Raw genomic sequence first — 14675 nt, 5'->3', positions numbered from 1 at the left:
GATCAACACCTCTACCAACAACACAGTCACAGTAGGAGGTGAACCCATTCAGGAAGTCAACTCCTTCACTTACTTAGGCAGAATCATAGACAAGCAGGGTGAAACAGACAGTGACGTTATAGCCAGAGTAGACAAAGCCAGGGCAGCCTCATCATACTGAAGAACATCTGGTCCTCCAAAGACATAGCCATTTCAACTAAAGTGTGGCTCTTCAACTCAAATGTAGGAAAAGAAGCAGATCCTGATACGAAAGTGGGGCTGGATAGGGCACACTCTGAGAAAACCGGTAACCAACACCAATCGCCAGGCCCCGACTTCGCATACACAGGGGAAGCGGAAGAGAGGGCGACCTAAAAATACCTGGAGGCGGGACACTGAGGCGGAGCTGAAGACAGGGAATCAGCTGGCGGGAGGCAGAAAGGACAGCCCAAAACTGTGTTGGATGGAGAAGAGTCGTAGATGGCCTATGCTCCACTAAGAGCGATGAGCCTAAGTAAACAAACACACAAAGCTGTGCATAGGAGGGGCTAATGCACCTAAAAATAAATTGGCCTCACGGTGGTGCTATAACCAGCCGTTCTGGAAGGTTTGGGGCAGAGGTTCGGAATAGGCATGCAGGGAGTGTGTGGCTGTGTGCACAGTTTTGTTTTGTGACTGGGCCAACGGTGACGGTTGGCATGGGGGGGTCAGATCAACATATGTAATGAATTCTGTACTGGCCATATATGGGTTGTGTCTTGAGTGTATAGGGTTTGATGAGGTCAGATCAACATATGGAATGTCAGAACAGGTCAGCTCCATATATGGAGATCTAAGGGTGGCAGCGTGGGCAGTGTCTTGAGTGTACAGGGTTTGATGAGGCCCCAGGTAGGGCCAGGCATTCATTTTAGTCCTGTCCTGCACTTTGAGGCAGGCCCGTCTAGAGTTTAATGGACAGGTATCAGTCAACAGGGAGACATCGAAGTGGAATGATGAATGGGGAAGCAACAACATACGGAATGTCAGAACAGGTCAGCTCCATATGTGGAGATCTAAGGGTTTGAGGTCAGATGTAGAGTTGCTGGCCAATATTGATGACATCAGGGATCTCCTTATATGGGCATTCCTATATATGGGCTTAATATTGATGAAATCAGGGATCTCCATCCCTGATGATGTCACGTGATGTCACGAGGCATGACCATATATGGAGGCATGGGGTGGGTGACAGACGGACGGACTGACTGACATGCCCGTTTTCATAGTAAATGAGACCTGTAGTCGCAATGAAAATAAAATATCAAAAAGATATTGCGGTAAGCCCCTGTGAAATACTAGCGTCATGTCCATGGGGTGTACTTGTACATCACCTCCATATTTAGGCACGATTCATGAAACTCCATCATAGTGATGACACGAGTCAAGATAGCACATCTTTAAAACAGACCTCGGAAGAGTGCAAAGGGCAGTTATAGAGGTAATTCCTTGTAGTCTGGCCACAACAGTCATCTCTTGCTTGTATGTTTGTGTGTCTGTGTGTCAGAACTGTTTAGTTGCGTCCTGCTGTTGACGGACACGATGACCGACAGCAAAGATGATGACCTCTCTGACTGCCAGAGTGAACACAGCACCGATGGGGAGGCGGTGGAAGAGGATAATGAGAATGAGGAAGAGACGGACAGCCCTGTGGGCAGTGATAAAGTAGCAGAAGAAGGGAATGACCTAGAGGATGAAGAGGATGAAGAAGATGAGTATGATGAAGAGGAAGAAGACGATGGTGACAGGCCCCGGAAGAAACCGAGACACGGAGGCTTCATCTTGGACGAGGCTGATGTGGATGATGAATGTGAAGATGAAGATCTATGGGAGGAAGGAGCTGAGGACATTTTGGAAAAGGAAAAGGCAGACGTGTCCAACATAGACCGTGGGGTTCTGGATGAGGATCACTCTAGGTCAAGGAGACTTCAGAACCCATGGAACGATTCTGAAGGTGCACTGGAGGAATATATTATGAAGAAATATGCTAAATCCTCTGAGCATGTCCCAGGAGGATCAGAGGAGCTGTCTGATGATATCAAACAGCAGAAACTACTTCCTGGGGTCAAAGATCCTAACCTTTGGACAGTCAAGTGTAAGATTGGAAAGGAGAGGGCCACTGCTATTGCCCTGATGAGGAAGTTCATCGCCTACCAGGTCACTGACACACCTCTCCAGATTAAATCAGTCGTGGTTCCGGAGCATGTCAAAGGCTACATCTACGTGGAGTCATACAAGCAGACCCATGTCAAGGCGGCCATTGAAGGTGTGGGAAACCTGCGCATGGGCTACTGGAACCAGGAGATGGTCCCCATCAAAGAGATGACAGACGTCCTCAAGGTGGTTAAGGAGGCTACCAACCTCAAATCCAAGTCCTGGGTCCGCCTCAAGAGAGGTCTGTACAAGGATGACATTGCACAGGTTGATTATGTGGAGCCAAGCCAGAATGCGATCTCTCTGAAGATCATCCCTCGGATAGACCTCGACAGAATCAAGGCCAAGAAGAGCCTGAAAGACTGGGCTGCCAAAAGGAAGAAGTTCAAGAGGCCTGCACAGAAGCTGTTTGATGTTGAGATCCTGGGTGAAGTGAGCCATGATGGTGACTTTATCATCTTTGAGGGAAATCGTTACAGCCGCAAAGGGTTCCTTTTCAAGAGCTTTCCGATGTCTGCTGTGATCACAGATGGCGTGAAACCCACACTGTCAGAGCTGGAGAAGTTTGAGGACCAGCCTGAGGGGATTGCCCTAGAGATGGTCACTGACTCATGTAAACAATATCAACACAACCTCCAGGCTGGTGATAATGTGGAGGTTTGTGAGGGAGAGCTGATCAATCTGCAGGGGAAAATCCTCAGCGTAGATGGTAATAAGATCACTATTATGCCCAAACACAAAGACCTCAAGGACCCCCTGGAGTTCCCTCCCCATGAGTTGAGGAAATATTTCCATACGGGTGACCACGTGAAGGTGATCGCTGGGCGCTATGAAGGAGACACCGGCCTCATTGTTAGAGTGGAGGAGAACTTTGTCATCCTGTTCTCTGATCTCACCATGCACGAGTTGAAAGTATTGCCGAGAGACTTGCAGCTGTGTTCGGAGACGGCGTCTGGTGTGGACGCCGGTGGGCAGCATGAGTGGGGAGAACTGGTCCAACTGGACCCTCACACTGTGGGAGTCATCGTCCGTTTGGAGAGAGAAACATTCCAGGTGCTGAACATGCACGGTAAAGTGCTGACACTGCGCCACCAGGCAGTAACCAGGCGGAAGGACAACCCCTTTGCCATGGCTCTGGACTCCGAACAGAATAACATCCATGTCAAGGACATTGTCAAAGTCGACAAAATCGACGGCCGTGAGGGTCGCGAGGGTGAGATCCGCCATCTATTCCGTGGTTTTGCCTTCCTTCACTGCAAGAGGCTGGTGGAGAACGGAGGCATGTTTGTCTGTAAGACTCGACACCTGGCACTGGCCGGAGGATCTAAGCCCAGAGATGTGACTAATTTCACAGTGGGAGGCTTTGCTCCCATGAGCCCGCGCATCAGCAGCCCAATGCATCATCCAGGAGAAGGCCACCAGCAGAGAGGAGGAGGTGGAGGAGGAATGATTGGGCGGGGGCGTGGCAGGAGAGACAATGACCTGATTGGACAGACCATCCGAATCTCCCAGGGACCTTACAAAGGGTACATTGGTGTGGTGAAGGACGCCACAGAGTCCACAGCCAGAGTGGAGCTTCACTCCATTTGTCAGACCATCTCTGTGGACAGACAGCGTTTAACCACCGTGGGAGCCAAAAAACGCAGTGGTAGGGCTTCCCCGCACGGTCGCCACACTCCCATGTATGGTTCCCAGACTCCCATGTATGGCTCCCAGACTCCCATGTATGGCTCCCACACTCCCATGTATGGCTCCCAGACTCCCATGTATACTGGCTCGAGAACTCCAATGTATGGTTCACAGACACCATTACACGATGGAACTCGTACACCTCACTATGGTTCACAGACACCATTACACGATGGAACTCGTACACCTCACTATGGTTCACAGACACCATTACACGATGGAACTCGTACACCTCACTATGGTTCACAGACACCATTACACGATGGAACTCGTACACCTCACTATGGTTCACAGACACCATTACACGATGGAACTCGTACACCGCACTATGGTTCACAGACACCATTACACGATGGAACTAGTACACCTCACTATGGTTCACAGACACCATTACACGATGGAGCTCGTACACCTCACTATGGTTCACAGACACCATTACACAATGATGGGAGCAGGACCTCAGGACAGGGTGCGGCCTGGGACCCCAATAACCCCAACACACCTTCCAGAAGCAATGAGGAGTATGACTTTGACTATGTCAACGAACCTTCAGTTTACCCTCAGCCATATGCAGAGACCCCCGATACCCAGACACCTGGGTACCCTGAAGGCTCCTTGCCACAGGACAATCCCCAGACCCCCGGCACACCTGGCACATCTGACATGTACAACACAGAGCAGCAGCAATATTCTCCATATGCTGCTCCAACTCCCAAGCCTCAGATCTACCAGCCCGTAGTGATGGACCAATAACCACAGTTATGTGATGAATACCTCGGGATTGAGCTCTTTACCACAGAAAAAAAAACATACTTGAAAAAAGTTAAAAACTTTTTTTTCCATTCTTTTTTTTCTTCAATATAAACAACACTGTTCTATTTTGTGACTCGTTTGGTGAATGTGTGCAAGTCAGAAGTACTTGATATCTACATATAACAATATCGGTCAATTGAACATAATGTTTGGCGTTCCCGCTACTTGCTATGTAGTAAAATGCCTCGGATACAACAGATACTCGATCTAATGTTAACATTGCAGATTTCTGCCAATTTTGGCCTGGATCCATTTGGATGAGGTAATTTGGATGAGGTAATATGCCACATCTATGGGTATAAAGTATCCGCTGCAGGAACTATGTCCAATTTAATATCCCATTTTATTTGGAGCTGCATTTAATATTCCAGGGAAAAAAAGTGGGTTACAGCTTATAGCGATAACCACTTCCATTCCATCCCACGTGCATGAACACAGAGCGTGTCTACCTGCTTACTTGTGCTACCTGTACCATGCATGGCTAATGTAACAGTCTAATTTCATCACTAGCACAAATGCAGTTAACACTAAGTGAAATCTCAGTTTTCTCTTTGGTCGGTTTTCCCTTTACAGCCAACAAATACAGTGCGTCATGGTGGATAGCTGTCCCTTGCTCTACTGCAGGTGCTAGCAAGGTTTCTAGACCTGTCTGTAGCACGAAACATTTAGTTAAAAACCAACCCCATAAGTGAATACTGAAGTGAGTATTATGGCAAATGAACCATAACACTCATAACACTGTACACCTTTGAGATTGTGATGCTGTGCTGCCTTAAAATGTTTGACGTCAGCCGACGTCATAAACGACAAATGAGAGTGAGAGTATGCGTAAATATAATACCGGTCTGTGCTACATGCTATACATTCCACAATTTTGTACAAGAAAGATTACACCTGTGTGAAGTGAGGTGCATCCTCATACATCATTTCATGAACATGATGACAATATGACATACATTGTAAATGGCATTTAATGTTTGTGTTGCCACAAATTACGTCATATTTGGCAGACATTTGACCTAATTTCTCCTTTCATCGTCAATGGCAAATATGAGACGTGTGTGGACAAAAGCTGTATATAGGAGGGGCTAGCACCCCTTAAAAAAGCCACTTGACCCTTTGCCTGACAAATAGCTCTGAATAGTCAAACATACCAACCACAGGAAAAACGTAACAGCATTGTACTGGTGGCTAGTTTTAACTCCCTCCCTTACACACATGCACACCTGGGACCAGCACCAAGGAGCAGCTTCACTCAAACTGGAATTTAAACTACTTAATGCTTTTCTTGTAGATGCATGTAGGCTTTTTTTGGCAAAGAGATGTGTAAAGGGTAAAAACAGAGCGGACCAAGTATAACTGGTCAATGAAGTATAGAGCAGGGTACTGAAATACAATCCAAGGTCCACCAAGAAAATGTTCAATAAGACAAAGTTCTGTAAGGTCAATCATAAGCCACAAAAAGTGTATATATTTATATAACAAGTAACTAATGTATACAACTGTGGTATGTGTATACGTTGCGGTTCTATACTGTGTAAATAGGTCAGGGATTCTGCCGGACCAGGTCAGTCCCGGTTCACCGCAGAGACTGAATGTCCGAAAAAACATGCCACAATGGGATTATAATTGTGTTTTCCATCATGTATGGGAGGTGACACCAACGTATCACTGTCACATGACCTCTATACCGTCATAGGAGAGCATACATTAGAGGGGCTTTTGAATTGATTGATTGATTGACTAGTAGATACTCGTTAAAAAAGTATTCAAAGGTTATGCTAAAAATGAGATCACACAAACATCCCCGGGGGCTTGTTTCCATTGTGGTCTATTGAACGATCATTATCACTTTTCAGATATCTGAGGAATGAACTCGTGTCAATATGGTGCAGCCCCAGGCAAGTGCACCCTGGGACCACCATTATAGCATTGTATGTAGACAGTTTTTTTCCACTTTATTATTACCGTTTTTTATTATTAATTATGCTACTGCAATGTCTGCAGGGGAAAAATGATTTACTTGCATGTACCCGTTACACCAAATGTAACAATAAAGACCTCCTTGAACTGAGCATCACCAGGGGACTCATCCACCGATAAGGAAATGCACTGTGCATTTTGTATTCCATCACAAAGCTGTTTAATCAAATTAACAGCCAACATTTCAGTTGTGCTGGATGGGGGGGGAGAGGGGGATTTTCTTGATTTCAACTGTCATTTCCTCTTTTTGATTGCCATGTCCAGCCCCTTACAACATCTCGGGAAGAAACCAGACTCCAGCTATGGACAACAATAGCTTGAGAATGACCCCCCCTCCTATTGACATGGGAATCCCCCCTCTGAAGACCTCCCTTCTGACTCAGAAGCACCATGGGTCCGGTGGAAGACACCTGAGAACAGGAACGGGGCGATCAAAAGCTGCTATGGCCAGATGGGGCTACAAAAGCGGCCCAACCATCTTTGAATGTGGAGAAGAGGACCAGAGGATGCAGCACTGCCTTGTCTGCCCTCTACAACCCAAACCTTGCAGCTTAAAAGATCTTCAACAATAATGCAAAAGACTGTGTAAAGAAATGGGAAACTGTCATCTAACCACATGCTTCAAAAGACACGAAAAGAAGATTGCCATCAAACATGGTATCCATCACTTTCTTTGTAGCTATGCGCATTTTAAGCAAAGTTAATTTCAAAATAGCCGTTTTGCGTCATAATAGCGTTTCAAAAACTACTTTAACGGCACCCGAATACGTGTGTACAAATAGATCATCTGCCAAAAGACTATTATTTTTTACCTCTTTATGATGAGTTCTGTCCTTTGGCTATATAGAAGTGTATATCTGTACGTCTCTGAATGTTTTGATGAATTGAACAAGGTGGACTCTCTTGTAAACAAGTGTAATGCTTTATTGGGTCGTCCACTCACAGTTAACAGTTTTTGTATTGAGTTGCGCTTGTTCTCAATTCTGCAAACTGTTAATATATACTTCAATCAATCAAACAAACGAACCACAGCTCGCAGATCATACAAATAATATCGTTTGAGGATGAATTTGAGGATCACTATAAAAAAGTTATAAAAAAAAGGTCTTCTAAATCCAAACTGTTTTCTGAGTAGCGCAGCACAGAGTGCAGAGTGCCACACTATGAGCTTGTATATCTGCTATTGTTCAACAGCTAAAAGTTAAAAAAAATATGGTTAAAGTGGTAAAAAGCAAAGGTGACAGATTAAGTGTCTTAATGGGTTATGTGAGGAAAGTAGTTCGTCAACACAAATCTTAAGAGAAGCCTTGCTGAAGTGAAGACAGTGCATTAGTTGAAGACAGTCATTTATGGATGAATTCCTTTATGGATGAATCCATTGTCTGTCATTCCCATATTATGGACTACAATCTTCAGAGATATCCAGTGTGACTCATACAAGGGTGCATACCGGCAACGAGTGTATCATCCTCGTCCTTCCAGATTTCACAGACAGTTCACACTTCACAGTAAGATACTCAGTGTTTTACTCTGATAGTGTACAAATACTGTCCAGTTTGGTAACATTTCTACACTCTCCCCGAGAGTGTACAAATAAAGTAAATGATGATTTTGCTGTGTGGAGCCAATGAGAGCAATGAATGGAGACATAAGCTGGTTGACTAAATGTGAAATTCACAGGGAGGCGGACCCAGGATGTGTGTGACAGAGAGTGTATGTGACAGCGAAATAACACTCATTAATTCATAAACAGCAGGCCACAAATAGAGCTACGCGTCTTGAGTGGAGCCACTGGGGAGGATGTGGGGAGGAGACACTGGGTCGTCTAATCACTGTAACTTTTCTGCATTATCCTGATTCGACAGCTGGGAAGCCAATGAAAAGACAGCACAAGTAGCATCCAGTTACCAGGGCAAAGATACCCTGCCCAGAACACATGCCGTGTCTGGGTTCAACAGCCTTGATTACTCCCTGACACCACATGCTTTTTGGCTAGGGTTGTCAAACAAAAACAGAAATTCTGAAATGTTCCTCTTTCGCTTCTTCACTTATGACTAAATATTTACTAACTATTGTTTTGGAGAAAAGAATGAGAGAGTGTCAGAGAGAGTGAGAGAGAGAGAGAGTGAGAGAGAGCATAAAAATCACAACAAGCTCTATTTAATCTGTATAAAGGTTACTTCTTGCATTCCCATGCTTTTTTCTTCTTGCCTAATGTAAATCGCTCTGGATTAAGAGCGTCTGCTAAATGCCTAAATTGTAAATTGTAACTGCGACCTGTCGCATTTACTATGACATCAGGGCCATCCCTGATGATGTCATGTGATGTCACGGTGACCTGGGCACCTGGGGGCTTGCCTGAGGGGGGGGCTGATGTCACGATGACCTGGGGGGCTTGCCTGGGGTGACCAACCGACCCACTACACACACTGACTGGAAATGATAGATTCCATAGTTAACTGCGACCTGCGGTTGCAATAAAATAAAATGTGGTGGAAACGTCATTTTGTTACCTTATCACAATGTAACTCAAGATTGACGTCTCCTTTGTTTGTGTGCAGACGGACATAACCCTTCTTCTTCACGTACTGGTAGCGAACAGTGTCATCCGCGATGGCATCTGTAAAGATCAACCAAGTCTCATCAGAGGCCCCTTGACGGACGGTCCTTAAATACCAAAGAGTGTGTACCAAGTGAAACGGACAGTAATTATGTCATCTACTCCGGCCATTCCGGGCAGGTGTATGTTTCATTTAACCTACCTGCTACATGTGTGGTGGCAGGAGACATCGCTGTGGACGTGAAAGAGGCTGAAACTCTGCCTGTGGAGTAGTGAGCCTGTGAGGAAGTAAAACTAATAATAAATACACATTACAAATCACACAATCACACACACACAAACAGTTAAAAGTTAAACGATTCATGCTAGCCCACTAAGGGCCCAGCACTCCTTGCCGACAGGTGCCGCCCCAGGCCCAGCTCGTAGGACTATGTGCAGTGACAAATATCACGCTCGTCGTCCAGCTTCGCTAGACACCGAGGACGCACCGCGGTGGATTCAAACCTCTCTAGACTCTGCGGCGGTGGGCAGGTACTTTACTACTGTGTCACTCGAGCGCCAGGCTAAAATATGTCTGATGCAGACTTTTAAAAAGTCTTATCTCATTTAGGCCATTCCTACTGATGCACATTCGATTCAAACCTTTAGCGTGTGCCAATCATTTGAGCGTGGCTTATATTGTATGTTCCACGGTTCCAATCTAGCAAAGATATAATATACAGTGGTAGTGGTGTCCTGTCAACAGATGAATCAAAATTCAGAATAAAAAAAAAACAGAATCAAAATTGGCATCAGTAATCGAAAAGTACAGACAGTGCCAGAGTCAAAGCATGAGTCAGCAATGATGAGCCATCCAAAAGAACAGATGTCAAAGTCAAAACAGGACTCTAACAGACAAATGTACATTCGAACAATGTAAATGCTGTATTTCTGTTGACACCTCAGATTTTCAAATAAATATTATAATAAAAGGTATTGGATAAAACCAACATACTATATTTATTCTGATATTGGTTCGATACGGAACTGCATTATTAAAACATTTTGGGCGGGAACCCCTTTTGGTGTTAGAATTACCGGTATGTTAAAAATAGGAGATCTACAAGCTCATAGCGCGCCACCGAGTGGTCTGCTATTTTTGAAAAATCAGAAGCTTTAAAAAAAAAAAAATTAGAAGCTTTTATTTTGAGGTCAGGCCTAAATGGGTTAAGGCAGATTGATTGTGTTTGCTTGATGCTCTATGAAATTGGTCTCACCCCTTGTATGAAGTGGTTGCAGTAAGCACTGACCAGCTGAATAGTTAAGTGTGATTAGGAGCATGTGTGGTAATACATTACGTACGGCATACATTACTCATAATGCAGTCGGTCAAGTAAACAGAAAGAAATCTTGGCTAGATGCAAGAGCATCTAGAAAAACCTTCAGCCTTCTCCACAGACATTCTTGAGTAGTAATGATGTATTTTTCTGCTCTACTTGTGGTGCTAAACGCTGAATGAAAAGCGCAGAATTCACCTTGTGTGCTCCGTCTGACCTATATTCCCTGTTCTCGCAAGCGCTACCTCAGCTGTGATGTCTGGGAGTCTCAAAAAGGCAAAGAGCATTTAAGGAGAAGCATTACATGAAAAGAGACATTGGTACAACATCAAAGGAGAGCTAATAACCAGAGGAAAAGCAATGGAGTAATGAAAAACTAATTCGACCCCATCATCCAATAAGCGAAGTCAGCATCTAATATTGGTGCATATAATTTATATATATATATATATATATATATATATATATATATATATAGCCCGTTAGTAGGCCTGAATGTGCTAAAATGAAATCAACAAGGATGTCAACAAACGGAACAAGCCGGTGAGGTAGCCAACTATGTACCTGGGATTGAACTGGACGCTGTCTGGAAGAACCCCTCCCATCCCCTCTACAATATGAGCTGGCGGGGACGAGGAGCACAGTCAGCCACAGACGCATTCCCCTCAGCACACAGGCTACACCACCAAGCTTGACCTCCATTAACACATGCACTGTCTGTTCTGTTCCATTAGGATTACCGACTGTCGTTTTGACAATCTGGCAGGGTCCGTTCTTGTGGATTGCTGACTCCTACTTTGACTCTGGCACTGTCTGTACCTTTGGATTACCGACTGCAGCTTTGACACTGGCATCATCTGTTCTTTTGGATTACTGACTCCTGTTTTTGAATCTGGCACCGTCTGCAGACACTTGCATTGACTCTGGCACCAGCTATACTTTTGGATTACTGACCCCAGCTTTGACTCTGGTACCTGTGCACATACTATATGGATGTGTGTACTGTACAACACAGAATCCTGACAGATGGCTTAATAATATGTATTGTTGAGATGGCACTTTACATAATATATGCTTCCAGTTTAACACTGTTGAAGGCCTGTTGACAGACACTGGGGATTTTTCTTTTTCTGAACCATGTGCTAAATAACTCTAAATTGTGATAGCAATCATTGCTATTGCAATCATTGCTATTGCCAATTGCCATTTCACAAGAACATTTTAACAATATCAGTTTGGCTACCTTTAAACGTATAGACTACAGAATAAGCATAATGAAAACAGGAGTTCTTGCAGTAAAAGTTACATGAAACATGCATGTCTGTCCCTCAGTTGCACTCACGATGGGGATGGATAGGGGTTGTGTGAGTGAGGATGAATGTTTTAACCCAACCAGACTTCTTAATAAATCAATATGTCCACCTGCCCTCGTATCCTAGTATATTTTTTACAGCACTTCACCGTGTCACTCACCGCCTCGCCAGGTACCTTTCCTAGTGAATTACTCGACACCTGACAGAGGACCATGTTCATTTCACCTTCTGAGGACACTTCTAGACTAGTGCCAGTGTACAGTCCCTCGTGTGGCTCCCTTGTGTGGACAGTTTAATTATTGCACTCCCAGACCCTCAAATTATGTAAAATTGTAAATGGTCTTACAGCATTAAGCTTGTCGGTCTTTTTGGCCTCCGGTTCGTTCATGGTCGAGGCCAAGAGCTTGTCTCCCTTGTAGTCCTTGTATAGCTCGGCAAGCGTCTCTTTTGTCTCCAGATTGGTGGTCCTCAGGTGGTATTGTGGATCCAGCTTTGCTTTTTCCTCATCTGCACCATGCCAGGAGGAAAAGATGTAATAATAATAATAATAATAATAATAATAATAGCAGTCTTTCAATGAAATTAAAGGCAATTGCTAGGCAGTGATGGAGACCACACAATACCCTTATAGTAGTTACTTACTTGGGCTAAAAACGGCCTTAGCCATCACAAATGTGATGAGGTCAGCACAAGTGGCTATGGCCGAATTGAGGCCAAAGAGTATTTCTTGTGTAAAGATAATGCTTTTACCACAGGCATCTACCATTGAGAAAAGTTGGGCATGGACTAATCAACATTCATAAAAAAGCAATTCTCAAATTATCAAATTCACACTAGGGGTGATTACAGCCATGTACGTGATATCCACCGCTATTGAGACAGGGGCATGCATACCTGGGTCTAACACTTTGAGGTTGTTTAGCACATGAAAGAAGTTGGCGACATTGAACTTGTCCAGGTTTGTGGGATCCTGCAGAGAAGGCAAGAAACAAACCCAAGTTATCCATCAGACTTTAAAGCATTTTCCAAATCAATTACTGTGATAATGCTTTTCACAGTAATACAGGTTCAAGTTGCAGGCAAACAACACAAGAACCCACCTGTAGCACTATGAGGTCCTGTCTGGTGAATGGTTCGTCAGTCAGCAGGTCTTTGTAACTCTTGGTCTTAATATTGAGTTGCTCAACAGCCTGAGGACAAGCAGATGAACAGTAACCAAGGTTGTCTGTGTGTGCGTGAATATCAGAATGAAAACCTTGAACTGCATCTGTAATGTAAAAGGAGTGTGCAGATTTGTGTTGTGAGAGTGCCATGAGTTCACCAACCTCGTTAGAAAACACATTGCCAGTGACCTTGTTACAAACAATATGGGAATTGTTTGTGAAGACAGTGTACAGAACTGGGCAATGATATTTGCCTAGAAAAAGTAAAACATCAAGTACGTAAGAAATGTAAGGGCACAAAATCCATATCTACAACATAACCAATATTTTCATGCTGTGGCACTGCAGGAGGCATAAATAAATGAGGCAATGCAAAGCAAGTATATCCGGTGTAATTACGCTACATTTTTATGTAATGTTCATTAATATAGGAAAAGCAGTGCCAGAATCTACCCATATAAGAAGAATTAAACTTTGGTGTGACCGTCCCCTAAATCAGTAGTTCTCAGTTCTCACACACTCAAGATTTCTCAAAAATGTTCCAATAGCAGATATACTTGAGCCGAATGCGAACGAAAATATAACACCGGGTACAGAGGCTGTGAGCTGTGAGCTTGTTATATATCTGCCATTATTTAATAGCCAATGCTACAATCTAAAGTGGTCGGGAGGTGCACGCACATCCCGGGTAAATTCAACGGGTGCTCGAACAAAAAAGAACAGACTGAAAAAGGAAGAATAAGTCTGCACACCGTTTTGAAAGCGCCCCAAAACCGTTATTTACCAAGGCGGGGTAAAACACAACGTTTCGGCCTCTGTGGCCTTCGTCAGGTATATGATGATATAATGCTACAATCTAAAATGATGCAGATTCCCCTGTCAATAATAGAAAAAAAAGCTTATCAGAAACCCCTTTAATAGGGGCATCATTTCTGATTTATACTCTATGTTAGTAGAATTCTCTCCTGAATCCTCTGAATCCAAATATAATGCATGGAATGCTGATCTACAAGAGGAATTGACATTGGAAGAGTGGAGCTCAGCCTGTATGGATGCTCAATCCCAGACCGGTAACACTCGGTTAAAACTGTCTGATGAGGGTCTATATCACTCCAGAGAAACTAAATAAATTTAGTGCAGATATTCCAGATACTTGTATCAGATGTGGTAAAGACAAAGGTACACTTTTCCATTGTCTGTGGGCATGTCCAAGAGTGAAAGAATTCTGGGAAGAAGTGAGGAGGGAGATTCAGAAGATATTGTCGATAGATATTGAGCTTGACCCAAAACTGTTTCTATTAGGTCTTTGCCCACCTGGCCATAAGATTCAGAGTAGCGAACAAAGATTTCTGGATTTATGTTTACTACAAGCCAAAAGGGCTATAGCCTTATCGTGGAAAAAGATAGGCAAACCCAGTATTGCTCAGTGGTTTAGGGAGTTATCATTGTGTCTTCCTCTGGAAAGAATCACGTATACTTTGAAGAATAAACAGAAGATGTTTGATAAGATATGGGGAAAGTTTATTCAATATATTACTGTTAATGACTTATCTTATTTAATGGGGGAAATTGTTTAATCTTATTCTCTGCAGCTGTTTGTTTTTGGTCTTGTTTGTTGTTTGACTCTGTTATTGTTACCATTCGAGTGCCATTATTATTATTATTATGT

At 43.8% G+C, this 14675-nt stretch overlaps 2 protein-coding genes across 2 annotated transcripts in view; one reads left to right on the top strand and one right to left on the bottom strand.

Annotated features, from left to right (window-relative positions):
* Positions 1 to 14675, bottom strand: part of ppil2 (peptidylprolyl isomerase (cyclophilin)-like 2) — a 29900-nt gene that overhangs the window by 11317 nt on the left and 3908 nt on the right. The window contains exons 7-12 of the mRNA XM_080766073.1: positions 13169 to 13260; positions 12944 to 13033; positions 12738 to 12813; positions 12190 to 12350; positions 9417 to 9492; positions 9168 to 9274 (exon numbers count right to left, since the gene is read on the bottom strand). Of these exons, the coding sequence (XP_080622199.1) occupies positions 9168 to 9274; positions 9417 to 9492; positions 12190 to 12350; positions 12738 to 12813; positions 12944 to 13033; positions 13169 to 13260 (602 nt within the window). The remainder of the gene's footprint in view (positions 1 to 9167; positions 9275 to 9416; positions 9493 to 12189; positions 12351 to 12737; positions 12814 to 12943; positions 13034 to 13168; positions 13261 to 14675) is intronic.
* LOC308317767 (transcription elongation factor SPT5-like) lies at positions 1558 to 7226 on the top strand (the record flags this gene model as incomplete). Its single annotated transcript, XM_080767047.1, has 4 exons — positions 1558 to 4054; positions 4322 to 4593; positions 6217 to 6238; positions 6919 to 7226. The coding sequence occupies 4 exons, from the start codon at positions 1558 to 1560 to the stop codon at positions 7224 to 7226; spliced, it is 3099 nt and encodes a 1032-aa protein (XP_080623173.1).

Source organism: Protomyctophum bolini, assembly GCF_963924005.1.
Source record: "Protomyctophum bolini genome assembly, chromosome: 6".
NCBI classification, from domain to species: Eukaryota; Metazoa; Chordata; class Actinopteri; order Myctophiformes; family Myctophidae; genus Protomyctophum; species Protomyctophum bolini.
Note: the sequence above shows the minus strand (reverse complement) of the source record. Positions and strands in the feature narration are given on the sequence as shown.